This window comes from Stylophora pistillata, chromosome 13 (genome assembly GCF_964205215.1).
Source record: "Stylophora pistillata chromosome 13, jaStyPist1.2, whole genome shotgun sequence".
In the NCBI taxonomy this organism is placed as follows: domain Eukaryota; kingdom Metazoa; phylum Cnidaria; class Anthozoa; order Scleractinia; family Pocilloporidae; genus Stylophora; species Stylophora pistillata.
The window spans coordinates 24,760,472-24,785,540 of record NC_142531.1 but is presented as its reverse complement, the minus strand read 5'-3'; the positions used below and the strand labels follow the sequence as shown (position 1 = coordinate 24,785,540).

Here is a 25,069-nt window from a genome sequence, read left to right as displayed (position 1 = left end):
GCCCCCAACTGGAACTTATTCTCTACCCAACTGATATTGATTCACGCTCAAAATGGCGACAGAAAAGTTAGTGAAACATAAAGGTGGATGTCATTGTGGAAAAGTTCGATTTGAAGTGATGGCCCCAGCAGTACTTCACGTGTTAGACTGCAAGTGAGTTATGACCTGGTAACTCAAACATAGATGAGCCCACACAAAATCTGTGCAAATACATCGTATTTAAAAAACTTCAAAGTTCGAAACAATGTGGTTTCTCCCAACAACTTTTTTCATGTGATTAGTTTAAGGAAAGAGATGAAATTACCAAATTTTGTACTCTCTGTTTTTGTGCCCAGTCCAAAGAATATCTGTCGACTTTCTTTACCCCTTATGACCCCACTCTCTGCCAACGCCCCGATTTTGCACAGTCCCTTGGGTCCCGTTACAGGGTTCCCGTCCTTAATATAGAATCTGTAACTGCAGATTTGAAAATTTCCGCTTGTTAGAAAAGGCAACTGCACTGTTGAATTCACATGACCCACCTCATTGCTATCTTGTAGCCTTGTCAGCGGTGATTTTAGCTCATCGCCCCATGGTAACCTCCCCCACCCCCACGGGTTGTTTTTCTAAGTCACTCATATTAAGACGGTAAGTTAGTAAGGTGTCTTCAAGTGACAAGTTCAAACCTCAGTTATGATCATCTTCAAATCTGCTGTATTGGTCAGTCATTATACCCCATGTTCCAGCCTTCAATAAATTAGTTTGCAATTCTGTAGATGCTTTTTGGTCATAGGCAGAATTTTTAGTTTTTGTAGCTAACAATTTTTTTTAGCAATTCTTCCTCTGTCACACAACCCAAAATTCAAGGTGTTTTTGACAGCCTTCTGTTGCTTTATTGATTTCTTAGGTCAAGTACCTGAAATTACAGAAAATAACATTGATCTTTAGTTAATGTAAAAAGTGATGCTCATTTCATCCACAAAGAGTAGTCATTGTAAAAGCAAGCTAGACAGGATTCTTAAAACATTTCTTTATCCTCAACAGCTGCAGTATTTGCAAGAAGAAACAAAATAAGCATTTTATTGTTCCAAAGGATCACTTTACTTTGTTAGAGGTATCAAATGTTATATCCAGCTTATAACTTCTCAAAACAAGTTTTAAAGCTGTTTGTTTGCTTAAAAAATATCTTCTTTACTTAATTGGCCTCAACATTTCCTTTGGATGAATCTCAAATGCCTAACTTAAGAGCCTATGGTATTCAATACCAAACTTATTCATATCATTGAATGATTTAAACTCTTTGGATGAATCTCAAATGCTTAACATAGAGCTTATATTGATTTTAAATACCAAAGTTATCCATATCATTGATTGATTTAAACACATTGGAAACTCTTACATTGATATCTGGTTTTTCTGAGATTAACTATGATCTTTAGATCTTGTCCCAATATTTTATCCAATGCCTTTAACTCTTTAGACCCTTAAATCAATATGCATGTTCTCCACACAGTTCTCAATACATTTTCTAAGGTGTTGATACTGTGAATTTGTGTGACAATCAAAGAGCTTCTTTAGTTGTTGATTATTTTCTTTATTCATGTCATCTTCTTGTTTGATTGAGGGCTGATATTAAAGGGAGATATTAGATGCTAGTCACTCTTTTAAAGGGTTACAGGGTTACTATTCTTGACTAAGAAATGATTTTAGTGAGGATGAATTTTTTTTTTCTTTAGGGTAAAGACAACCTAAGTTGCTACACATTCAATACACATGCTGCAAAGCACCTTTTCTGCAAGACTTGTGGTGTGCAGAGTTTTTATATCCCTCGGTCTAATCCTGACGGCTATGGGGTTATGCCTCATTGTTTGGATGACGGTACAGTGGAAAATATAGAAGTAGAGGCTTGTGATGGACAGAATTGGGAGGAGTTTATTGCTGAAAATCCTGGAATCAAAGAACGATCTAAAAAGGACTGACAGAGGCTTTCTCATTGAATTACCATAGAAAAATACTATATACACTACACTCAAACTGTCTGAAATATCCCAATGTGTACACTGTACAGTCTCTGAGATAACCAAACTTGGCATTGTATGTAGTTAGTGATATAATCTCATTAGAGGCCTGTCAACGAGGATGATGGACATGCCGACAGGCCTCTGGCATTCTGCAAACAATCTCACTAGCTATAGGTAATTTTGTAAGCTAGAAATAAACAAATAAAAAAATTACATGATAGTATTTATGTTGAAACTTCTGTTTCATTTACAACTTGATCACATCAGGAGATTTCACAAGAAGTTGCAATGATGAAAGTTCTGTACTGAGTTTGCCATACATCATTGCAGCATGTGAAATTGGTACTACTCCACATTTTCAGTAAGATTTCTTGCCTTTGGATGTTCATCAAGGTATTTTTCCCAATTCCTCCAGTCTGCAGCATCACATGGAACAATCTCTGCTTTCTTTCTAGTTTCTTCTTCATCCAAACACTGCAGTGAAATGCCTCGTCCTTTAGGGTTTGAGCGAGGCTGGTAGAATGGATGGACTCCACAAGTAGAACAGAAGTAGTGCTTAGCTTGGTGGGTGTTGTAAGTATAACAGGATATATGCTCATCTCCCTTGGATGAAAATATTTGACCACAATATATGAAGGGACAATTTGAGGGTGAGTTTAAAAGCTGGGCAAGCAAGAAAAAATACAAAGGGGGACTAAGGATCGAGACTACTTCCCAGACCCCCAACCATTTTTGCATGCTTGCTTGCTTATTTGTTTTTCTGCCGATGGAGAACCTGACTGTTTAAGTCTCCCTTTTAGTATCCAAGGTTGCTGGGAAAGTATGATCTCTTCCACAAACTTTTCTTCACATCATCTGATGAAAGGGATGATACTTTTTCTGCTTATTAAAATGTGCTTGTCAAGTCTGTCTGTAAAAGCCAAGTGTTCATGTTTGGGATAACAAATTGGTTGACAGGCATAAGCTGATGTGAGATCAAAGTTTTTGATCTGCAGGTATGGGAGTCATTCCAAGAGAGTTGACTAGAATAAACTCAGGACAGTCACAAGAAGGTTATAAGCACATTATTTGAGTGTATTAGTTTGCACATTGACAATACAACTATAGCAATAACACTAGGGGTTTGTGAATACTTGATGCAAGGGGTAACCTTCAATAGAGACCCCTCCAAAAGACCTGAATTGGGAGCGGCCCCAGGGGGGTATTCGATATAGCCATACCCTGACTGGCCGCACGTCCCCATTAAACCCTTATAAGGGAGTACTCCCCGGGGGAGCGGCAGGGGTGGGGGCGGGGTTTCAATTTGATATTACACTTACTGACCATTTAGCTTGGTGAGCAGAAGAAAACTTTCATACCTGTGTCAGTTTAAAATTTTCCTTTGAAAGCCAGACGAGGAACATCCCTTTTTTCACACAAATGGTACAGCTGACGATAATATTAAAAGTTAGAGACAACTCATTTATAGAGATAAACCTGCTCGTTAAATGTCATTTTCGAGAAGTTAAAAAAAGCTTGTTCTCACTTGCAATCATAAGCCTTAAGCACAGGTTTGGCTAAGACCTCGAAGCGAACTCTACCGCAGTGACATCCTCTAGTGTGTTTAACAAGATTAACAAACATGATCTACAAGAAATTGCGAGAATCCACCTCGAAATTCTTCGCCACGGTAACTGATTTACGCTGGCTTTGAAGCCGGGCCAGTCCCCTGGAGGACCCGACATGTCACACAAATTGTCACGCAACCTATGTTGTTTGTTCCATTATTTTAGTGATTCTTTTCACAACTGTAAGGCCAAAGTCAGAGGATTAAATGGCTTATTCTTGCGACAGTATCCCTTGACGTGATTTTGTCCTAGGTGATAAGAAGGATTGAAATATTAAGCTATTGTTTACTGAAAATCGAGAAATTAAAATTTCTCTATGGTTTGTAGTACAACGATTCCATGCAACACGTTGTTGATCTAACTTATTTCCAGTCTGGATTTCTTCGTGTGAAACGAAAGCAGGCTGATTCACAGTAAATTGTGGATGCTTTTTTTTTCTTTCTTTTGGGTAGAGACAATTATTTTTACTTCCTATGCAAGACCTGTCATGCGCAGATCTTTTACCGAGGTCTAATTCTCATGGTAATGGCAGCACAGAGGAAGGCATAGAAGTGGTAGGTTTTGATGGTAAGGATCGAGAGGCTTTTTTCACGGAAAATCCTGGAATCAAAGAACGATCTAATAAAAAGGAGTGGCAGAGGCTTTCCTAGTGGATTACCACAAAATGATACCATCTACATTACATGCAAACTGTTATATCAAATCAGTCTCAAATGTTCATATGGATACATATTGGACATTCCCAAGATAACCCAACTTTGATTTAATTTAATTTATTAGCTTCACCAAAAAACAAACACACAAACAGACAACAGAAAGAACATTGGCAGGGACACTGCAACAGCTGTGGCCAATTACAGCGGGCCCAAACACTAATAAAACAAACTTTGTATTGTATATAGTTAGTGAAATACTCCTGTTAGAGGCCAATTGACGAAGATGATGTCCATGCTTATAGCTCTAGGCCTGTGGCATTGTGCAAATAATCTCATCTGCTAATTGTAGAATGGTTGTTAGCAAAATTTGAGCACAAATAAAAAAAATATAATCATAAAACATAACAGTATTTCTTATCCAATATCAAATTCTCCCAAACAACATCATAAGAATGGATCAATGTCAACATATGAGAAATTGCAGACTTACCCCTCCCTCCTAACCCAACAACAGTCACCTGATTACAAGTTAGGGCTATGGTTGGGTCAGGGGAGGGGTAGGTGTGCAGTTGCTCAGAAACTGACTTTGATCCGTTAGAATTACTAATAAGATCTTAAGAATGAAAGGGTCAACAACAAGTTGGAATATAAATGGTCCCATGATAAGTTATCAAGGCATCCTACCAGCTAAAAGGAAGTTATTGATAATGATCTACTGATTAAAATTAGTACTACTCCACATTTTCAGTGAGATTTCGTGCTTTTGGATGTTCATTAAGGTATAGCTCCCACTTCTCCCAGTTCATAGCATCACATGGAACAACCTCTGCATTCTTTCTGGTTTCTTCTTCATCCAAACACTGCAGTGAAATGCCACGTGCCTCAGGATTTGTGCGAGGTTGGTAGAATGGGTGGATACCACAAGTGGAACAAAAGTAGTGCTTAGCTTCGTGGGTGTTAAAAGTGTAACAAGATATTTGCTCTTCTCCCTTTGGAAAAAAATAATAATGAGAATGGGATAATAATGAGAATGGCCACAATGTAGAGATGATGAAGGGTTAACTTTAAAGACAAGCAAGAGAAAATACCAGGTGGTACCAGGACTAACAAGAGGAAAGCAAGGATGTTTCCCCTTTCCCCTTCTTTTTCTCTCTTTTGCAGACCTCCACCCACTTTTGCTTGCATCCTCTTTTGCTTGTCACCATTGACTGAGAACCTGACTCTAAAAAGTCTCCGTTGGAACATCGAAGGTCGCCGCGAAAGTATGATCACTTCAAAAGACGTAACTCTGTACGATTTGTTAAAGGTGATGATACTTGACCTACTTATGAAGAAATGACTTAGCTGATAGGACGATAGGCTGATAGAACGATCTTTGGGCGGAAGTATCACGCTCAAGGTGAGGGAGTCGCTGAGGTTACTCCTGATACAACCACAAGAGGGTTACGTGCACAGTTAGTTGGAATTTTTCAAGTATACCTTATATTACCACGGATATACCACAACAGCACAGTAAATACTGAGAGAGTTTATAAATGTAACAGGGGTAATCTACAGAAGAGGCCCCTCATGGGGGTGGAGTTGGGGCTTGTCTAAGTACATCTACCGGTCACTTTGCGTGATCCACCAGTGAAATTCTGCCTACCTGCGTTACTTTAAAATTTTCCTTTGGAAGACAGACAAGAAGCATTCCTTTTTTCACGCAAATGGTACAACTGATGACAATAACAAAAAATTAGAGATGAATTATGTACAAACCCAGCTCCGCTACATGTTAACTTTCAAAAGCTTAAAAGTAGCGTGCTCTTACTTGCAATCGTAAGCCTTCAGTACAGGTTTAGCTAAGATTTCGAAGCGAACTTTTCCACAGTGACACCCCCCTGTGTGTTTAACAAGATTTATAGACATGGTCTATAAGAAATCAGGAGAATCCACCTCAAAGTTCTTCGCCTCGTTTACTAATTTACGCTGGCTATGCATCCGGGCCATTCTCCGGGGCTCGTAATTATAACTCACACAATCTGTTCCAAATGGAATTAAAGTCACGCAATAACATTACTGGTTGACTGAGGTTCGAGTTGTTTTCACGAAGACGTTCCATGACGTAATTGAAACTGGGTGGAAAGTAGGATGAAAAGATTTAAATGTTATATATGAAAAATAAAAGCAAAGAATTGAAATTGCTCTGAATGGAAAATTTGTGTTTTGTAAATTTCTTTTGTCTAGGGAAGCAGGTCGACTACTTCCCTAGCGAGATCATGACATTTTATTCAAATCAACCTGAGTGAATAATTTACAAACTTGAGCCGTGAATTGATTATAAATTTCGAACAATGTATCAAATTTACAAACTTTGAAAAAGGAGGTCATAAAGATATGTCTGATAGCTGCACATATAAGCAGTAAGTTCTTTCCTGAAGGAAAATCATAAGCAAATTAAATATTCACCACACATGTCGTGAATTCCACATGTTGTACAGAATAGTGTTTAGCTTGATGGGTGTCATAAGTGTAACAAGAGATATGCTCTTCCCCCTAAAAACAAATGAAAAAAAGAAAACAACCACTGCATCACCAAAATACTAACTGGGAAAGGAGAATCAGCACATCTTGCAATGAAATCAGATTTGCATTGATATGCAACAATTGTTTTATTGTACATTTTTTTAAACAACCTGCAAATAAAGGCACTTCTCTCTGAGTTTGCAACAGTTTAAGAACACTGTACTGACAAGAGGCTTAGAAACTAGGTAGACTTTGAATGCAACATCTGTTGCATGTCAACTTCAAACGCTATATTGATTGAATGCTCTTGAACAATCATATTTTCATAGTAGGTCTAATGGATAATAAACTATATTAATTAATAGAGTCAGGAGAAGGGGTCATCCTCCTTTTCATAAGTGGGTGTTGACAGTTTTAAAGGTAAACACTTTTCTATTAAAAATGAATCAACTGACACAGCCTCGACGTCATCCTTACCTCATATCTTGGAAAAATATGTATTTACAATTGAATTAGGATACAATGCATACACCTTATATTCCAATTTCAAAAATGTGTGAAAGATACCTTAGATACAGATATACCTGCAGGAGCTTGAAGTAATCTTTAGGAACCAGAACAGGTGTGATCTCATTCTTCATACATATGGTGCAGCTGATGATGAAACACTTGTAAGTTAGTGCCAAATATGTGTATTTTCAGTGTAAATATCACAAATGGTGCAATCTTATTGGCTTTGCTGCACACTTAACCTATTCTGTGATTCTCGAGCTCATAATCAAATTGTTAAGTAATGACAAATTGTTAAATAATGAATTAAAAAGTTCTATCAATAAGGAACTTTTATTTGCGCTTCCAAGCCTCAAGTACAGGTTTAGCCAAGATCTCGAATCGAACTTTGCTACAATTACACCCCCCCCCCCACATGTTTAACAAGATTGACAGTTATCACAAAGAGTAGCCAAATTCTTGGGTGTGGCCCTTTCAATTGATTAAACCTTTTAAAGTGTTAGCCAGCTTTGTCTCAAACAGAGGAATGACATAAGTTGCTTTTCAGGTAACCTCATTTCCAGGATTCCACATTACAGACAGCTTAAAAGAGGGATGCCCAACTATAAATCTTTCAAAAACATGTTTCTTATCAGAAAAATGTAACAAATCCAACAGCAGCATACAATATTTCTACCATGCTTTTAAATAAGAACTCACAAGCTCCTATTAAATTTGAAAGTCCATCAAGCAGCTTCTTTCCACCTTTTTCAACTGGTCTCTCACCCACTTACCTTTCATATGCCACACGAGTGATAAAAGTCTTACTTCTCCTACCAATTACAGAACAGAATCCACTAAATAGTTGATGAAGACAGATAATCCTGTCAGCTAGATGGAGCAATCTCTATTAGTATAGGTAATCACATGATTTCGAGTGCAATTTGGAATAAATAAATAAGTACGAGTAAATTTTTTCAAAGACTAACAAAATTGCATGAGCCCGTAGGGCGAGTGCAATTTGTGGTCTTTGAAAAAATTTACAAGTGCTCATTTATTCCAAATTGCATGAGAAAATCATGTGATTATCTATTAATAATATACATAAAAAAATACAAGATAGCTTCTCATAACTATGCAGAAGAAAGGCGCACGCATCACATGCAAAAATAATTTATTCAAACCCTGCAAGTGACATTGACCTTGACCAATCATTCTGACCAATCAGAATGTCTGGTTTGTTTCTTTCTTTGCACTGAATTAACCCTCTTCTGCACTGAATTAACTCTCTTCTGCATTGAATTAACTGAAAACTGCATTCATCTTAACCAATCAGAACTGAGAATTTTTTTCATGTGTATTACTAATCTCAATATAAAACCTAATTTTCCCACCTTCCTTAAGTGGAAAAGTGTTGTAATCAAAAGGGGGAAACCATCATTCTATGATCTTGAGACTTCTGGGTTAAGACATTCAACTTTTAACAGCTACACTTTAATGTTTGCCTCCGCCCTTTTTAAACATAGGAATTACATAAAACTTCATTATATTTTACATCATTTCACAAGTTTTAAAAGTAAACTACTTCATACTGCTGCTTTTAGCAGCAACCTCTACTCAAGGTTGTTCAACTAATATCAATATATCTAACTGAACTAAAGGACTATTACAAAACATTATACGTACAAATTATACAGAAAAAATCCGATATTGTTTTTATGGAAAATACAATGACTCAAAAGGATCTAAAGCTACCTAACTTTCTTGGTAAACCTGGCCAATTGCCTGACAAAGGGCACTTTAAAGTAAGAGTACAACAAAACCTAAGTAATGACCATAGCCAATCGGGTGCATATTTTGCAAGGAACCAAAGAAAAATCAAAGGAAAAACATATGACCCTAATCCCAAGCCTCTAGCAGGAAATTGTGTCTTGATTAGTTTCAGTGACTTTTCACACAAATCAGAGACACTAAAAAGGAAAAACAAATATCAACCCACACTAAGTTTGGCACTCAATGAATAATTTACACTGATTTGGCATTCTCTAAAACATATGTAATGCATAATTTGATTGCACACCTCTTGAACTGCAAAGCTATGGCTACTGCAAATGCTACAAACTCTCACTTATGTGGAGGATTGCTTTATTAAACTTAACACCCTAACGTCAATATCCATATTCTCAATACTCATCTCGGGACATTTCCTTTAATACTGAGGAGAATTTGTTTAACAATCAAAACTTTTTATGTTGGTGACCATTTCTTATATTCTCATGATCTTAATGAATGATTCAGAAGTTGGCAGGTACAAAAAGCAGGTCACAGGTCACAATTAACAGGTCACAATTGTATATTATATGTTCATGTATGTTATATGTTCATTTCTGACGACCGGAAATGGAACACTATAATGCAACACCTGTACTCTATCCGGTGTATAACTCTTTAATTGTGACCTGTTAATTGTGACCTGTGACCTGCTTTTTGTACCTGCCGTGAATCGGCAGTATTACTGTACAGAGAAATTACATGCTGGTCACTCATAGAAATTAAAGGTTAACAAATCAGATTACCTGATCTCATATTTGCATTAGGTTTTTCAAATTTATCATCATTATTTAATGAAAAGCTCTTTTTGTACTTCTTTTTAAAAAAATTGTGCTTGCTGTCTCTGACTAAAACATGTCATTTCCTCCTAAAAAAGTATACATGCATGCACTAAAGTATCCTCATTACAAACCACTACAAAATGAGCTGATTAATAATAGAAGACAAAGGTTGAGTTTCAGTCGCTTTCATCAGAGTTTATTTTACCTAAATCTCCAATACTGCTCAAAAGCAAGTTGACAGTCCCTCAAAACTCGATTCTGTATATGGAAAACTGTTGGATAAAGTTGCAAGACAGAAAAAGGTTAAACGTCAATTAGAAACCTTTTTACATGCCTCTCCTATCCATACAATTTCAGTTTACAACTAGAAATTGGATTAAGCATTAGCTCCATGATCTTGTTCTCTGTTTTCTACAACTGTCATCTCCACATCTTCATCATCACCCTCTGGTTTAGGACTGGTTACCTCATCTTGCCTGACATATGTAGCTCCCAGCAATGATGGTTTTGGACAACAAACGGTGTTCTGCATCGCCAGAATCAGTGACTTCCTAAACTTCCTTAAACGCCAGGCAAAAACAAAAGGATCTATGGCAAATTTCCACAATAGGAAAAGTTGGGCAATCATCAATGCAATATACCTTTCCAAAGTAAAGTTGAACAGCACTAGGGCTAAAGTTATACAGAATGGCCAGACAGTTATTATCAAAATTGCTGTCAAGATAAATGTTCCGTACGCAAAGTCTTTTTCAGCCTGACGTCTTCGCTGCTCTGACTCAGTTGCCTCTGCAGAAGGACCCTCCTGTCCTGCACTTTCGCCCAAATCAGCATTACGATGGCGCTCAGCCAGCTTACGAAACTGGAAGTAAATAACTATGTACAGTACAAGAAGGGCAATAGTCAACAATGTTACATGAAGTATTAAGTCTGTCAAGACGTAGGCGAAGAGATCCACATGAAACATTTCAGGCATCAATGCAAAAAATATTGAATAAATCCAGATAGAAACAACTCCAATGCGTGCAGATCTCGGGCTAACAAACATGTCGTAAATCCTGGGGCTCTTAATCAGTAAATACTGAATAATCCCTAGTCCTAACATGATGAGGAAGGACGCGTTCATTGTGAAAAATGAAAAGATTTGAGCAAAGCGAAGAAATCTGAACACATCTTCTGAATATGAGGTGTAGGCCCAGATATAGAAAACCACATAAGCTGGCTCCACGATTAACCCAGTCAGGAAATTGGCGCTTGTCAAGCCTGCGACGAAGATCGCCGACGGAGTTCGAAGACACTTGAGCGGGTCTTTGTAGTAAGTAAACAGAAACACGCCATTGCTGATGATTGTTACTACAGCAAGTACAAACAAGATTACAAAGGAAAACGCCTCTACTACGAAGTAAACATGGTAATCTTCAGTGTCTGTAGAATTTGTGGCATCTGTAAAACTGGATGAATTCATGACTTCTTTGCAGAAATTTTTCAGCCAGCGCCTAAGTTACAGGATCTGACGCGCTTGACTACAGAGCTATACCACTTCCTTGGGGGGGTTATTTTCAAAGCAATCCTTTGCCACCCACTGTTGGAGGGAAGATTGCTTGAGATCTGTTTTGCAACGGCCCGAAGTCACCCAAGCACGGAGACTTGGCGATCAAAGGCGGAAAATTGCAGTTTGCAGCTTGCCAACGAACCAGCGCAGCTTAATTTAATATCCGCCCACGCCAAATGGTCTTCCGTAGGGACATGTGGGGCCCCGTTTCTCCGGAAAGCCCCGGTAACTTAGCGGGCCCGAGGCCATGTTTTAAAATAAAAATTCAAAGGATATAAAAGCAGGTTCTGGCTCCCAAACCCCTCCATTTTGTTTCTTTAGTTGATGGTTTAATTTCTTTGTTTTCAAAACTTTTGAAATTCCCATCCTGAATGAAAACAGAACCGCTTTACGGGTCCGTTAAGTTACCGGGACTTTCGAGAAAAGGGCCCCTGTAGCTGGGCTAAAGTCACGCACACGTTTAGAATGTGGTTGTGCCACTAAAATATAATAACAAAAAAAATTGTAGATGAAAAATATATTTCATGTTTCTTCACTTTCGGCACCAAAGGCATATCTCATACATAATCTTAATGAAAATGACGTCTTCTATCAAGAAGTGAGGGCACCGTTTACAAGATGTTCCCTATCATTCCAAATTCGTTAGCAATCTTTCTGTGTAGACATCAGATAAAGGGTAGACAAACAACGGGACAAAAAACAAATAAACAAAGATGATATTTGCAGCCTTGCCTTCAGATTTCCGTTGTGTGATCGCTCCCTAAAACTCGCGTAATAGAAGACAGACCTTTCGAACCCCGTAAACCGCATCTCAAGTGTTTGAGTTTACAATATCTTGGTTTTTTTTTTTTTTATCATATTCGCCTCAAGTTTCACCGCAGGAGATTACCATTACGGTGTGTTTTAAAATATTTATGATAAATAAGTTTTTTTTCTCTCAAAAAATAATTTTTTTTTATTCTTTTGTTTATTTACAGAACAATCAATTCACCAGATCAGAAATTTGCGGACGAATTTCAAAATCGAGCTTGCTTGAAGTAAATAGACATTGGGGGCAAAGGGGCAAAAATAATTGATCTCATATTTCTTATATGAATATTACTACTATTTTTAATGAGTAGTCTCATTTCCGAGTCTGCCGGGAACGAAGCTGAGTCAGTAGAGAAGTCAACCACGTACAAGCTTTATTTCTTACTTACTTTCCATTCTAAGACCCTCTCGCGTTTTAACAGCCAAAAGAAGACATGTCAAGTTCATCGAATGCAACTTATACACCGGAGGACTTCGACATTTACTACGAAATAGACGTGGCCTCCATAGTTGTCATGCTATTCTTAGCTGTTGTAACAATTTTCAGCAATGGGGCTTTTTTGTGGACTTTCTACAAAGATCCACTAAAATGTCTTCGAACGCCTTCTGCAATTTTCATCTCTGGTTTGACGAGCGCCAATTTTGTAAGTGGCCTGATCGTGGAGCCAGCTTTTGTGGCATTTTATTTCCGACATTTCCTCTCGCACTCGACAGAATTTCTTCAGTACTTCAGTGTTGCGCAGTGTTTTGCTTTCATGACCACAACTACTTCATTCCTAGTTACACTGGCACTGGCGATAGTCCAATACTTACTGATCAAGTTTCCCATCGGTTATCAGAAAATCGTCAGTCCTGTATCGGCTTTTGTTGGCGTGTTTTCCATCTGGCTTTATTCAATAATTTTTGGCTTGATTCCACTGATGTCTACCGTCGATAGATTTGCATATGTCTTGACGAACCTTGTACTTCATATAATGATACCGACTGTTTTACTTGTAATCTTGTACATTGCTATTTATTTGGAGTTTCGGAGTCGTTTCCAAGTTAACTTTGTCGGAAGAATGGTAGGACAAGATCGCTTATTACAACCCACAGAATCCGAGGAGCAGCGAAGAAAAGCAGAGAAGGAATTCGCCGTCGGAACATTTATTTTGACCTTTGTACTAATAATTCTTGTCTGGCCATTTTGTGTGTCTCTGTACTGGGTGAATTGTTGTTTCACAAGGAGTGCAGCTTTAGCAGTGAGAATCGCTCAACTTTTCTTACTGTGCAAGTTTGCTGTAGATCCGTTCCTGTTTGCTTGGCGTTTTCAAAAGTTTAGGAAGTCTTTGTTTCTGGCAATGCAAAGTATTTGTTTTTGTTTTAAGCCGACGTTACCGCACGCCACATTTGTAAGAAAGAAGGAAGAAACTAGTCCTCAATCTGACGATGACCAAGAGGGACTCGAAGTAACTGTCGTGAGGGATTGATTGAGATTAACACTTAATATTTAATGTTTATAAGATATGTGACTAATCTTCTCAGACGCCTTATGGGGTGTCACGCAACGCCCTTCTATTCGTGGGAGATTTGTGTGACATTCCTAACGGCTGCAGAAGAGTAGAATGTGTGACGAACGCTACATAAATTATTCGAGAATCTTGGTAGATTTCTGGCATGAATAACATGTGGATGGCAAATTCTTAGGTACAGTGAAATATCTCATAATAGTTTTAGAAAGTTAGGGACTCAGTGTGGATTCTTGCTTACAGGCATTCATAGCCATGTTGATGATCAGCAATTCTGTTATTTTTAAGGTAATAAGAATTTGGTATCCCCTGCATTTATTTGACGAGTAGCACTATTCTATGAACGTAATTCGCAGTTTTCTTTTTTCTATTTTATCTATTTTTCATGACAAAATTTCTCTACAAGACTTTTATAGTTATGCTATACGTCACTTTCGCTAGAAGGATACAATTCACCAAAACTTCCCTACCAAATTACTAGTACTAGCACATAATTACTACATTACAACATATAACATATTTACAACACATCAATGAACACTAAAAAGTATTATCAGTACTACTCTACAATACTTACCGTTGTATTTTACAAGAACTATGTAGGCGCTTGAGAAGGGAGGAAAAAAAAAGGACCTGGACTATTTTTTGTAACGAGTTAAGAGCATATTCCTCCCCGATGTAATTTTCCGCTCTATTTGGCAGGTTTCTTGTATCTTGGCCATGAATACCTTTAAAGACGTTTGTATGAATGAAATATCTATAAAAATATATGGTGATAATGTAGTCTTCAGCGGTATCAAAACCTCCAAAAAGAACTTGTAGATAGGTAGAATTACTTTATTTGCTCACTTAACTAAGACGAAATAAAGTGCCAAAGTTGTTTTGTTACGTCAAGGTATTCGACCGCAGATAGCCGAGTCAATCATTTTAAATTCAAACAATTTTTCATTAGCGAAAATAATAATAATAATACATAGCTTGTATAGCGCAACGCTTCTCACAGATCCAGCGGCACGTTACCATGATAGTGATAGAAAAATATAATCAACTAAGAATTAAAATTAATTAAACAACTAGTGAAAAACCAATAAAAGTAAAAACTACAACTGCCTAAATAAATGGGTTTCAAGTTAAGACTTAAATGTTGTTAAAAGGTCCACTTGCTTAATATCATCAGGCAAGGCGTTCCACAAAGTAGGAACTAATCTCTACAGTTTAGTATCAATAGAGATACTAAACGGTAGAGATTAGATTTCTTTCTACCCTACCGAAAAGCTAAGGTATTTTAGAATTAACAATGCTTATTAAATTGAAATATTACAGCTGGTACAAGTTTTATCACTTTAAAGAAATCTGCTATAATCAGAAATTAAATCACTTATTTCAATAATTTCGAGGTTGTCTTGGTCGACTTGTTACCTGATTCACTATGTCTTCGTAAGATTTAACTTTCGTTGTATTTAGATCCGATCATGCATCAAGACATTCTTTGTAAAACTCCTATAAATAGAAAGGAAGCTTGCGGATGTCAAAATTACAATGCAACATATGTTTTGACCTAATTCGGTGAAAAGAGTGTCTGAAACCGATATACGGACTCATCTGCGAAACTATCTCATTGTCATTGTCTAAAGTTATACTTCAGTAGCAGAGTGTTTTGGAGACCGTTCCGAAGGATCTCGATATCAGTTTATTTATTGGTGTTTCGTCCGACCACTACCTCATCGTTTGGATCCAAATTTTCTTCATTCAAGTGATCCAGACGTTTCGAGTCCAGTGAAGTATTTTGAGACAGAAAACGCATATAAGGTTCAAAACTGTATTGATCAGTGTGGTGCGAAAGATCCTGATTTCAGAGTCCTTCAGGAAAAGGTTAGATGGTTGGAAGAAAGTAGAGGTTCACACTGGAATAACTGGCGACTCAGAATCTAGCAAATTGAGTTTTAACAACGCGATAAGAGAGTAAGTATACTAATAGCAATAAAGGGCTGCAGCTCGCAACGCCAACTTTTCTCAGTAGCCTATGCATGGCGATTAATTGAGGTCGTCAAATTCAGGTTAACATTGGACGTAGATATTTCCACTTTGTTTTCTTTGTTGACGTCCAGTCCTAAAGTTGTAATACCTCAGTTTTTAAAGTTGGGAAGTTTCGACCAAAAGAACTTTAAATATGTGTTGCGCTAGGAGTAGTTTAGCCGAATTTGCCATCGAATAACGTTTTATTTCACTTTCAATCCATAAAAAGAGTTGGGGGAAAACATTGAAGACTCTGTCAAGCTCGCTACGACTGAACCAATGTAGTGTGTCGAATATCGTTTTGCTCAAAATAACTACTAAAGGTGTATCGAGTAAGTTACTATCCATAAATACCAGCGTGATCACAAGTCACCCTAACCTTCGTTTTCATATCAAAATCAATTAATCAAACTCTATTAGAAGACCTTCTGGGGAGAAATTTCAAATTTCCTGTTTGAATGGGGTCAGGAAAAGAACACTTTCATCTGGAGAGATATCCTACTGGGATGAACTTGCTTGGAAAAATTTCTGCACAATCGCACCTGAATTATGCATGCTGTCTCAGTCGTTGTTGGGTAATTTCATAAACGATGGCTTCATAAGTTTTGACTAAGATAACTTCCAACTGTCGAGAAACTAGCTTTAAATATGATTTCTTTTTCCTTAAATTTAACTTGCTTTCTGAAACCAAAATTTCCCCAAAAGAGAAGAAAACTAAAAAAAGAAGCTGAAAGCTTAAATTCACACACACACACACACACACACACACACACACACACACACACACACACACACACACACACACACACACACACACACACACACACACACAAAAGCAAAAAAAAAACAAAAAAAAAAAACATAACCCCTGTTCCTTTCCTAGGCTTGCCGACGATGATGATAGTGCTGCCAAAGTTGGCGTCGCTGAGATTACTTTAGAGCCCGAATCCTTCGATCACCCAAAAAATCCAAACATAAAGATGTGGGGTTTGCCAGGGATTAGAACACAACACTTTCCTGACCTGGAAACGTACCGCGACAAAGTACAGCTCAACAAGCATCATACATTCCTAATTTTTGCAAGCACCCGATTTACAAAGAACGACATCATATTGGCCCAAGAGATCAAGAAATGGGGGAAATCCTTTCTTTTTTTTTTTTTTCATTTGAACAAAAATCGATGAGAACGTTCGAGCTGAGAGACGAAAGATATCTTTGAATGAGGCTAACATGCTGCGCATGCGCGACATCCGGATCGATTACTTGGAGAACCATGTGGACGAAGCTGGCAACCCTATCAGCGGTAAAGAAGATATTTCCCGATAAGCAACCATCATCCAGAAAAGTGGGATTTCGCTCGACTTATGCAAGCAATTCTCGATGAATTGTCAAGATATTAGCCAGAAGGCCTTTACCTTTTCTCTCAATACCCTAACCAGCTTATCAAAGGAAATTCTGAAGAGAAAAGTTGAGGTTCTCGGAGGGCGCACGCTTGCAAGAACATCCGCTGCGGTCGCACTTGCTCCAACTCCCGGGTTATCTTTCAGTTTTGATACCGTACTTGTATTGAACGAAGTTAATCATTACATGTTGCAGCTTGGTATCCCTAAACAAGGGTCGGAAATATTCAAGATGCTCAATGCGGTTATTCAACAAGAGGTTGCCTCTATACTTCAATTTTGCCACTGCCGCCGGAATTGCCTCATTTGTTTGTATGGCGGCCACAGAAATAGCTGTGGCAGAAAGTTCTCGTTCTATTCCGTTCGTAGGGTGGGCTATAGCTGGCGCATTGTCCTTCGCTAGCACGTTTTCTATACTTCGCAAATCTTTGAATAAAGTTTAAGAAGTAGCCCTAGCAGTCCTTGCGGAGGCTGCCAAACAATCGGTTAACGGTTTAGATCTTGATTAAACTCGTATTAATCCAGTGTTTTGGTTTATTTGATATATTATTCGGGACATTAAGCTAAATTATAGGTCACGATTGAGATGGTAAGCAAAAACCTAGTTGAAAACACTATTTAATCTTCACAATCAGATAGAAATCAGGAATCAAATTCACTTTCTGGTTTACTTAATAGAAATATTATCTAGAATATTTTGAAGTGAAATGAAACGCGCAAATTTTTTCGTAGCATCGAAAAACCTGCCAAAGCTAACAGCAATCATTGCAAGTAAAATTCTAAGCCAGGAGAGGCTGGCGAGAAAAGTATCAATTCATATACGAAGTTAGAAAGTTATCTTGATTATCTCTGGGAGAACTTATTTTTCTTTTCAATAACATGAATTATTAAAAACCAGATCATTGGATAATGCAATTCAAGACTTTTTATTGGCTTAGCCATTATGGTCTATCAGCAAATATACCATAATCTACAAATATGGCAAGCGTACGTTTCAGCTTAAGATTAAAAGGGAGCTAAAAATTTAATAAAATTTAATAATTTAATTGAACGTTTTTAATAAAACAATTATTCCACTCGCGCTTGTTGGATATGAGATGATTATAGCCAACTCGGTGCTACGCGCCTCGTTGGCTATCTATCATCTCATATCAAACACGCGCTCATGGAATAATTGTTAATTAGTATATACTAAAACAGGAGATAGCGTTGAAGGCGCGCTCTGATTGGCTTGTCAAACTCCGAATATCCTTTGCTATTTACCGGCTCCGAGCAACTCGGAAAAAAATGGCGACCCGGTTTGCATCCGTGACAAGCGAAGAAATCACTCAAATTAATGACGGTGGTGTATATTATCTCACTGTTTCAGTATCTACTAAAACAACTATTCACCTCCGTGTCGGTGGTTAGTGGTGGATATTTACCGAGCCGCGAAGCGGCGAGGTAAATATCCACCACTAACTATTTCCACTTTGGTGAATAGTTGTTAACTATTTAAGACTCGGTTGTTAGCATAAAAACCTCTTTTCATTTGACTCGTATATCACCCTAACTTAACTGATTTGTGGAGAATGTAGTTTTCTCGTAAATTTAGATATCTTTTAAGTCAATCAAATGAGCCAAACCATCAAAACTGTGAAGAGTGACTTCTTTTGCATGCATATCAATCAGCCAGTGAAGCGCATTAGATATTATCCAGTAAAGTTATGCCAATGTAAGGATGTTTTTTTTCTGTATGGTATATTTGAGTAATTGTTTGGAAAGTAAAGCCACAAGTAGGCTCAATAGACAATGAGAATACTCGCTGTTCTAGTTAAATGTTTGCGGGATGATGATCATATGAAAAAGATTGGATAAAATAGCTTTGTAGGTGAAGAACTGTGAAAACGTCGGGTTTCATCGCTTAGAATGGAACGATGTTTAAGGTAATTATAATAAATTGATTTTTTTGTTATTTCCTCATATGATCGCTGATTTTACTCCGCCTGTTTTGTTGCCGAGTATTAACCTTTTCATTCCCAAGATTGGATTATTAATTTTTCCCTCTACTTGCTACACATTTCCTTGTAAACAAGTACAAGAATTTGGTGTTAGATCAAGAAAACAACCTCTACCTGTTAATTTAGTTATATCAACTAAGTTGAAATTATAAATTGGCCACCGTAACGAATAAAAAAGCTGACGTTTCGAGCGTTAGCCCTTCGTCAGAGCGAATGGAGGAATTGTGGCTTTTATGTGGGGTTTAAATGTAGAAAGTGGAGCTACGCCATTGCTGGGAACATGGCGACGAGAAAAACACGAATAAATTAGTGGAACGAAAAGCGTTCTTGATACCTGTGGGATTAAGAGTGCCGATTTGAAAGATGAACTTTTGTTCAAGAGTTTTGCGGCTTTCCGTTTTCCTAAATGTAAGGAAACACCGCAGATTGCCATATGTTGTTTAGAATGATTAGGTAGTCTAGCGACTGGTTTTGATGCGTCCTTGTCATTCCTTTCTACGTCGCGAAGGTGTTCTCGGAATCGGTCACCTAGTCGTCTTCCTGTTTCGCCGATGTATAACTTTTTGCAATAAGTGCAAGTTATGCAATAGATTTCGTCGGCGGAGGTGTGCGTGAAGTGATCGGTGATCTTAATGGATCGCTTGGGTCCCGATATTTTCTCAACGTTGTGAATGAAAGGACAAGTTTTGCATCGTGCGCGAGCGCATTTAAAAGTGCCGGGTTGGTCATTAGTTTGGAATGAACTTCTGACCAAAAAATTGCCTATGTTTTTGTCGCGTTTGAATGAAATAAGTGGTTGCAAAAAGATAGTGCTAGTCTCTGGATCGTTTTGAAGTAATTTAAAGTTTTTAAGAATAATGGATTTAACTGAGTGGTTGTGAGGATGAAACGTGAGAGTGAAGGGAATGCGGTCGGAATTTTCCTTCTGTGACGTTTGTAGTGCTGACTGTCGATCAATAAGTTGGGCGCGGTGGTGACCCGCTTGAACGACAGAAACAGGGTAACCACGTTTTTCGAAAAACTGGCCCATTGACTCTGATTTGTGGGAGAAATCAGAGTCATCACTACATAAACGACGAAGTCTTAGAAACTGAGAAAAGGGAATGGAGTTCATAACATGAGATAGATGCGAAGGTGAATACAACAAGTAACTATGTGAGTCTGTAGGTTTGTAATACACACTAGTGGATAAACCGTTGCCTTACGGTGGCCAATTTACAATTTCAACTTAGTTGATATAACCAAATTACCTTGTTATCCCCACCGACGCAGCACCACAGTTTCTTTAGAAACTTTCAGCCTTTCTTCTACCTGTTAAGTTTGTGCTGAATAATGTTTGGATATTATAGGGAGAAGTTACCTGTTAATCATGGGAGTTACTGGGTTAATTAAGTATTGGTTGAATAAAACCCTTTGATAAAGATGTTCAGCTATATTAATCGCGGCTTAAGACATCTTAGAGAGAGCTACCGCTGTCTCCAGATAAAGTGGACTCGCATCTCGACTCACCCTTCTGCAAGACAAGTGAGTAAAAAGACAAACGCCGAATTAATCCATGCACGTTCTATAGGTGATTAGTCGAGGCTAACAGAATATCTTGCTTCACTATCGATTGAATATAATCTACCAATTATTTATTTTCTCTCGCGCGATTGGTCGAAACGCATCAAGTGACTGAGTACTGGTGAAAATCCGGTGATACACCTCAAGTGATATTTAACAATTTGCAAACCCTTGATCCAATACGAAAAAAGTCTTCATTTAACGTTTAATTCAAGATGAGAAAGCGTTTAGCTGTTGTTACAGAGAAAGGAACATGTTTTTTTTCGTCATGAAGTCGTACCAGAGAACACTGAAAAGTAAATATCCCACACAGCAGACGGTACGCTGTTCGTAAATATTTTTTTCCTCTGCGTAGCAAAAATATTTGATAAATATTTAACACAGTAGGCTTTATTTGAGGCTAAAATATGCTCTTATATTTGTCCTTGGACACTTGGTTCCTTGCAGCTCACAGTTTTCAAGAGATTTTCTCTTGAAATCTGTTCGCTTTTCGAAACAGATAAAGTCCGCGGACAAATTTCCGAGCCTATTTTCGCGCCAAATGGGGGTTACTGTTTGCATAATTTCGCGCAAATTGACGGTTATTGCATTTTTACCACTTAGCACGAGACGATTATAATATTAAAGCAAACATTTTTCAAAATAGCCGCTTTACGATCTCTCGATGTTCTGAGAAAAAGAAAAACAGAGAAAATGTCAGAAAACACAGCTCAGTTGACCCTAACTTGAGAATATACAAAAACCATTTACTCTCCTCGAGCTCGGTGAAAATTTTCGAAAAATCCCGTCTCAGATGTAATAGATATTTTCCCTTCAAATTTTTTTTTGGAAATTTAAGAAAAGGCCGTTCTTTTAAAGTACACCAGAAAACAAATTATAAATAAAGAGCCAAGCTTTTCTCTTGCATTCTGCAAATTATCTGTTTGACCAGTCATATGCGACGATGAAGCAATTAAGTGTGATTAAATATTTAAATTATCATGTTGTACTTTCACACTGACGGGTAATTTTGATGAGAGCTTCGTTGATTCCACGGAACAAATCGTGGAGACGGAATTTCCCGAAAAAGGAAGGGCAGAAGAAAAGGACATGTTTCCTATAGCTTCGACTGCGATCTCTAACACAAAACGTTTTTGTTTGTTATCACGATTCCTCTGATGCGATGTGATCTTTTTTAATCATTACAGAGACGTGGAAAGCGACGGGTGTCACCTAAATGATCTTAAATCAAAAACGTTCTCTTCTATCGTAAAATGTAAACTCTTTTTGTTACAAAATATCTCACTAATGAATCACTACCCACTGGCTTTTATTCCACATCTACAGACCTTGGTAAAATAGTGGCAATAAATTGTATTTGAAGTGAAGGTGTCAAACTGTCCAAACAACAAAGCGGACAAACACTTATTACAACTAACGACTTGTTATAGAAATTCAAAATATTTCTTACAATAATAATCACCTGAACACATTAACTTACTGCCCAAAGAAATAATAATATATCCTGCTTTTCAACAGTAGAAATATTCCTGTATTTTCTCGATCAACCGATAAGATTTTCGATCAATAATCTTTTGAAAAAGCTTAACTTTTATTTACTGGTGTTAAAGATTTGAATTATTTCCCAAAATGACATTAGTCAAGGTTCCCCATTACCTGATACCTTTACTGCGGAGAAAGCGAAACTTCTGTAAAACGATTCACATGTCTCCCGTTGATGTATCCGCTCCTCTCCGTTACCCGCCGAAAAAAGAGTATCTTCATCGCTCGACGATAGGTTGGTAGACGCCATGCATACACAAACGCGTCTAAGCAGACTTTTGCGAACAACAACAGATCGGAGATTTCGAGAGCAATCTGAAGATTTCTATTGGCTTGTGGAGATAGCTCCTCTGATAGATAAAGGAATATTTGAGCTGTAATGACATGTGGTAGAGCGGATAAGAGCAAAATAGCAGCTAAATACATCGCAACTGCTGTAAACTGCTGCTGTAGATTTTCGCGGCGGGATTTTCGACTGCTTCTCGGCGAATAGCTTTCCTCGGGATGTTCGAACGCGCGTTTTCTCTTCAAATGACGTCGGAAAGCTGCGTTTAACAAAAACAAAACCACCACCAAGTTAATAGATAGAAAAGAAGAGTTTATGGCCAGATTGAGTTTTAAAAAAGTGAATTGATCCATGATTCCCCCAAATTGAAGACTCATGAAGAACAACAAGTAAAACAAACTTAGCATGTTGAATATAATGGCGTTTCTCTTAGTGACGACTTTCTTAAAACTGTGTGGACATTTTATTGCTATGTACTGGGACCACGACAAAGCCAACACGATCAGAAACGAATAACAGATAGCCACAGTAGAAATATTGCTTCCTGCCGTAAAGAGCGTTTGTAAACCATCATTGACTGCGTCTCTTCCATTTGTGTACGCCACATAGTAATACGCCGCGAAGAACGGCTCTGTCGTGAGAGAGGTTATAAGGTCAGCTAAACTTATACCGACAATGAAACTCGTCGTTGGAGAGTCAAAACAATTGAGCGGGTCTTTCCAAATAGCAATAAGAAGAAGAAGGTTGCTTGAAACTGTGGTAACAGATAGGATGGATAGACAAATCACACTGGCAAGGTGAATGACCTCTCCAGCCATCTTGAAATTGATTCCCTCTCGTTTCTTTTGCACGAAACACAGTTCTTTTGTTGATTTGTTTGCAGTGATTGAAAAGAAGCCGGAGAAAAAGAGCTGTTTTCGAACCAAGCCGTCAATTTGGCACCAAGAAGGGATCCTTAAATAAACGTCACCTGATATGCGTTAATTTCTTCGCATTTTCTGTTTTCTGCAGTCTTCACTGGGCGGAAATTGCCCCATCAGTAAGTGAATTGAGGTAATCTTTCAAACCACAATTAGATTCTTCTCTTTATGCACATCATGGCAGGTGATGATCACAGTGGAAAAACAATGTCATTTTGTTGTTTATATTCAAAACAAAGAACATTCGAGTTTTCTTTTATACTCTATAAATCTCTATCAACAATGCTGTCAAAGTTTCGCCCCTTTCAACGACCCTCGCGTTTGAACGATGCTGTTTTCAGAAAAAACCGAAGGTAATCCAAAACGAACCGTGTGGGCTAATCTGAGGCAAGTTTACATTCATCCTGTGCCAGCTGCCGACTGCCGCACTACAGTTGTTGAATTTAAAGCCGCAATATTTGTTGACTTTTATCTTGTCATTACAGTGTCAGAAAAACCGACAAACCGTGTTAAATTTTAAAATGATAGAGTCATTCTTTTCTATCACGGTTTAAATCACTTCTAATAAATATTTCTCGCCCAATTAGTTAGTTTCTAGTTTATCTGAACTGAGAAATTTTCGAGTTGAGAAAATTATGACTTTCATGCGCTTCAAGTAGAAAATTTCCTGAGATATTATTGTATATGTACGACTTAAGTTTTCGCCAAGTCGTAATTTAGTCGTTAATTAAAGCAATGAAAAGATGCCGCTTTTTAAGGTGCTTTTCAGGCATCTTCTTTCTTTAAATGGGAGTTACATTTTTTGAATATTTTTTGATAAAAGCGTCATTTATTATCCAAGTTAATTTCCCTTTTTCAATTCAATAGCGGTTTCCTACTGTTGAAGAAGTAAAGTAACACTCAGCGCAAAATCTATCAAATCGCTCAAATTCGCCATTTAGAACCACAGAAACGACAATACACAGCAAGTGAGGTAGGTTTACATTTATTTTGAGCCTTAACATAGACATTCCTTGATATAAGTTTACGATATTACGACTCTTCACTATTCTCCCATACATTTCTTTATATTTCGAAGAAACGACCAGACACTCCGCTTGTGTGGGGCCCCTGTGTTAACACTTAACGTAAGTGAACCGTCCAAACTTTTTTCACGCAATTGAAAGGGTCTTCAAAATCAAACTGGCTGATGAAATCGAACAAGAAAACAAGCAGAAACACTTGAGGATGGTTTCTCGGATAAAATCTAACAACATTGATTGTTACTATCAGCAATGTTAGGAACTTTCGTTTAATAACACTTTGTGCAATTCAAGTTACAACTTGCTTCGTTTTTGCTGCTAGGTGGTATATTTTCCATAAATTTCTTTAAGTGTTTACGAGGAGAATTTGTTAAACAATCAAGAGCTTCTTCAGTTGCTGATCATTTCCATTATTCTCGGGACCTTATGTGTGATTCAGGTGAAAGGGTTCAGACTTGGAATTTTCTTTATGCAGACAAAGTCTCTGTCAAATAAGAAATTTCACCCGGGAACCAAGTCATTCCATCGAATGGTAGGTGGATTGAAAAGTATGATTAGGCCAATTCTTCGACTCTAGAATCAAA

At 37.7% G+C, this 25,069-nt stretch overlaps 6 protein-coding genes and 1 pseudogene across 8 annotated transcripts; 3 read left to right on the top strand and 4 right to left on the bottom strand.

The window, feature by feature from the left end:
• Window positions 1–2: 2 nt before the first annotated feature.
• Window positions 3–2,223, top strand: LOC111338319 (centromere protein V). 2 transcript variants are annotated; one of them, XM_022944778.2, is made up of 3 exons: window positions 3–153; window positions 1,024–1,093; window positions 1,716–2,223. In XM_022944778.2, the coding sequence occupies exons 1-3, from the start codon at window positions 53–55 to the stop codon at window positions 1,956–1,958; spliced, it is 414 nt and encodes a 137-aa protein (XP_022800513.1). In that variant the 5' UTR covers window positions 3–52; the 3' UTR covers window positions 1,959–2,223. The 2 variants fall into 2 exon arrangements, with proteins under 2 accessions (XP_022800513.1, XP_022800514.1); XM_022944779.2 differs by lacking the exon at window positions 3–153 and adding an exon at window positions 192–627.
• Window positions 848–4,131, bottom strand: LOC111338318 (centromere protein V). The gene is made up of 3 exons (XM_022944777.2): window positions 3,526–4,131; window positions 3,359–3,428; window positions 848–2,603 (listed from the first exon to the last, which is right to left on the bottom strand). Exons 1-3 carry the CDS (start codon window positions 3,621–3,623, stop codon window positions 2,346–2,348), a joined length of 426 nt encoding a protein of 141 aa, XP_022800512.2. The 5' UTR covers window positions 3,624–4,131; the 3' UTR covers window positions 848–2,345.
• Window positions 4,132–4,355: 224 nt separating this feature from the next.
• LOC111338317 (centromere protein V) lies at window positions 4,356–8,586 on the bottom strand. Of its 2 annotated transcripts, XM_022944776.2 has the most exons (4): window positions 7,353–8,586; window positions 6,712–6,798; window positions 5,909–5,978; window positions 4,356–5,252 (listed from the first exon to the last, which is right to left on the bottom strand). In XM_022944776.2, exons 1-4 carry the CDS (start codon window positions 7,400–7,402, stop codon window positions 4,995–4,997), a joined length of 465 nt encoding a protein of 154 aa, XP_022800511.2. In that variant the 5' UTR covers window positions 7,403–8,586; the 3' UTR covers window positions 4,356–4,994. The 2 variants fall into 2 exon arrangements, with proteins under 2 accessions (XP_022800511.2, XP_088599664.1); XM_088743538.1 differs by lacking the exons at window positions 6,712–6,798; window positions 7,353–8,586 and adding an exon at window positions 6,074–6,693.
• A 143-nt stretch (window positions 8,587–8,729) lies between these two features.
• Window positions 8,730–12,306, bottom strand: LOC111338326 (uncharacterized). Its single transcript, XM_022944791.2, has one exon. It carries the CDS (start codon window positions 11,329–11,331, stop codon window positions 10,246–10,248), a length of 1,086 nt encoding a protein of 361 aa, XP_022800526.1. The 5' UTR covers window positions 11,332–12,306; the 3' UTR covers window positions 8,730–10,245.
• A 128-nt stretch (window positions 12,307–12,434) lies between these two features.
• Window positions 12,435–14,504, top strand: LOC111338327 (adenosine receptor A1). Its single transcript, XM_022944792.2, has one exon. It carries the CDS (start codon window positions 12,663–12,665, stop codon window positions 13,695–13,697), a length of 1,035 nt encoding a protein of 344 aa, XP_022800527.1. The 5' UTR covers window positions 12,435–12,662; the 3' UTR covers window positions 13,698–14,504.
• A 661-nt stretch (window positions 14,505–15,165) lies between these two features.
• On the top strand, window positions 15,166–17,661 carry LOC148718263 (interferon-inducible GTPase 5-like; annotated as a pseudogene).
• Window positions 16,493–24,017, bottom strand: LOC111338339 (uncharacterized). Its single transcript, XM_088743537.1, has one exon. The coding sequence runs from the start codon at window positions 23,359–23,361 to the stop codon at window positions 22,381–22,383; it is 981 nt and encodes a 326-aa protein (XP_088599663.1). The 5' UTR covers window positions 23,362–24,017; the 3' UTR covers window positions 16,493–22,380.
• Between the last annotated feature and the right edge of the window lie 1,052 nt (window positions 24,018–25,069).

Excerpts from the sequence above, each read along its gene's own strand:
- LOC111338319 (XM_022944778.2), top strand. The coding sequence starts at position 53 with ATGGCGACAGAAAAGTTAGTGAAACATAAAGGTGGATGTCATTGTGGA. Across the intron at positions 154-1,023 it reads CTTCACGTGTTAGACTGCAA|CTGCAGTATTTGCAAGAAGA; the intron begins GTGAGTTATGAC and ends TATCCTCAACAG. Across the intron at positions 1,094-1,715 it reads ATCACTTTACTTTGTTAGAG|GGTAAAGACAACCTAAGTTG; the intron begins GTATCAAATGTT and ends TTTTTTCTTTAG.
- LOC111338318 (XM_022944777.2), bottom strand. The coding sequence starts at position 3,623 with ATGTTTGTTAATCTTGTTAAACACACTAGAGGATGTCACTGCGGTAGA. Across the intron at positions 3,429-3,525 it reads CTTAAGGCTTATGATTGCAA|CTGTACCATTTGTGTGAAAA; the intron begins GTGAGAACAAGC and ends TATTATCGTCAG. Across the intron at positions 2,604-3,358 it reads AAAATTTTAAACTGACACAG|GGAGATGAGCATATATCCTG; the intron begins GTATGAAAGTTT and ends TTTTCATCCAAG.
- LOC111338317 (XM_022944776.2), bottom strand. The coding sequence starts at position 7,402 with ATGAGATCACACCTGTTCTGGTTCCTAAAGATTACTTCAAGCTCCTGC. Across the intron at positions 5,979-6,711 it reads TGGAATTCACGACATGTGTG|TTGTACCATTTGCGTGAAAA; the intron begins GTGAATATTTAA and ends TATTGTCATCAG. Across the intron at positions 5,253-5,908 it reads AAAATTTTAAAGTAACGCAG|GGAGAAGAGCAAATATCTTG; the intron begins GTAGGCAGAATT and ends TTTTTTCCAAAG.
- LOC111338326 (XM_022944791.2), bottom strand. The coding sequence starts at position 11,331 with ATGAATTCATCCAGTTTTACAGATGCCACAAATTCTACAGACACTGAA.
- LOC111338327 (XM_022944792.2), top strand. The coding sequence starts at position 12,663 with ATGTCAAGTTCATCGAATGCAACTTATACACCGGAGGACTTCGACATT.
- LOC111338339 (XM_088743537.1), bottom strand. The coding sequence starts at position 23,361 with ATGGCTGGAGAGGTCATTCACCTTGCCAGTGTGATTTGTCTATCCATC.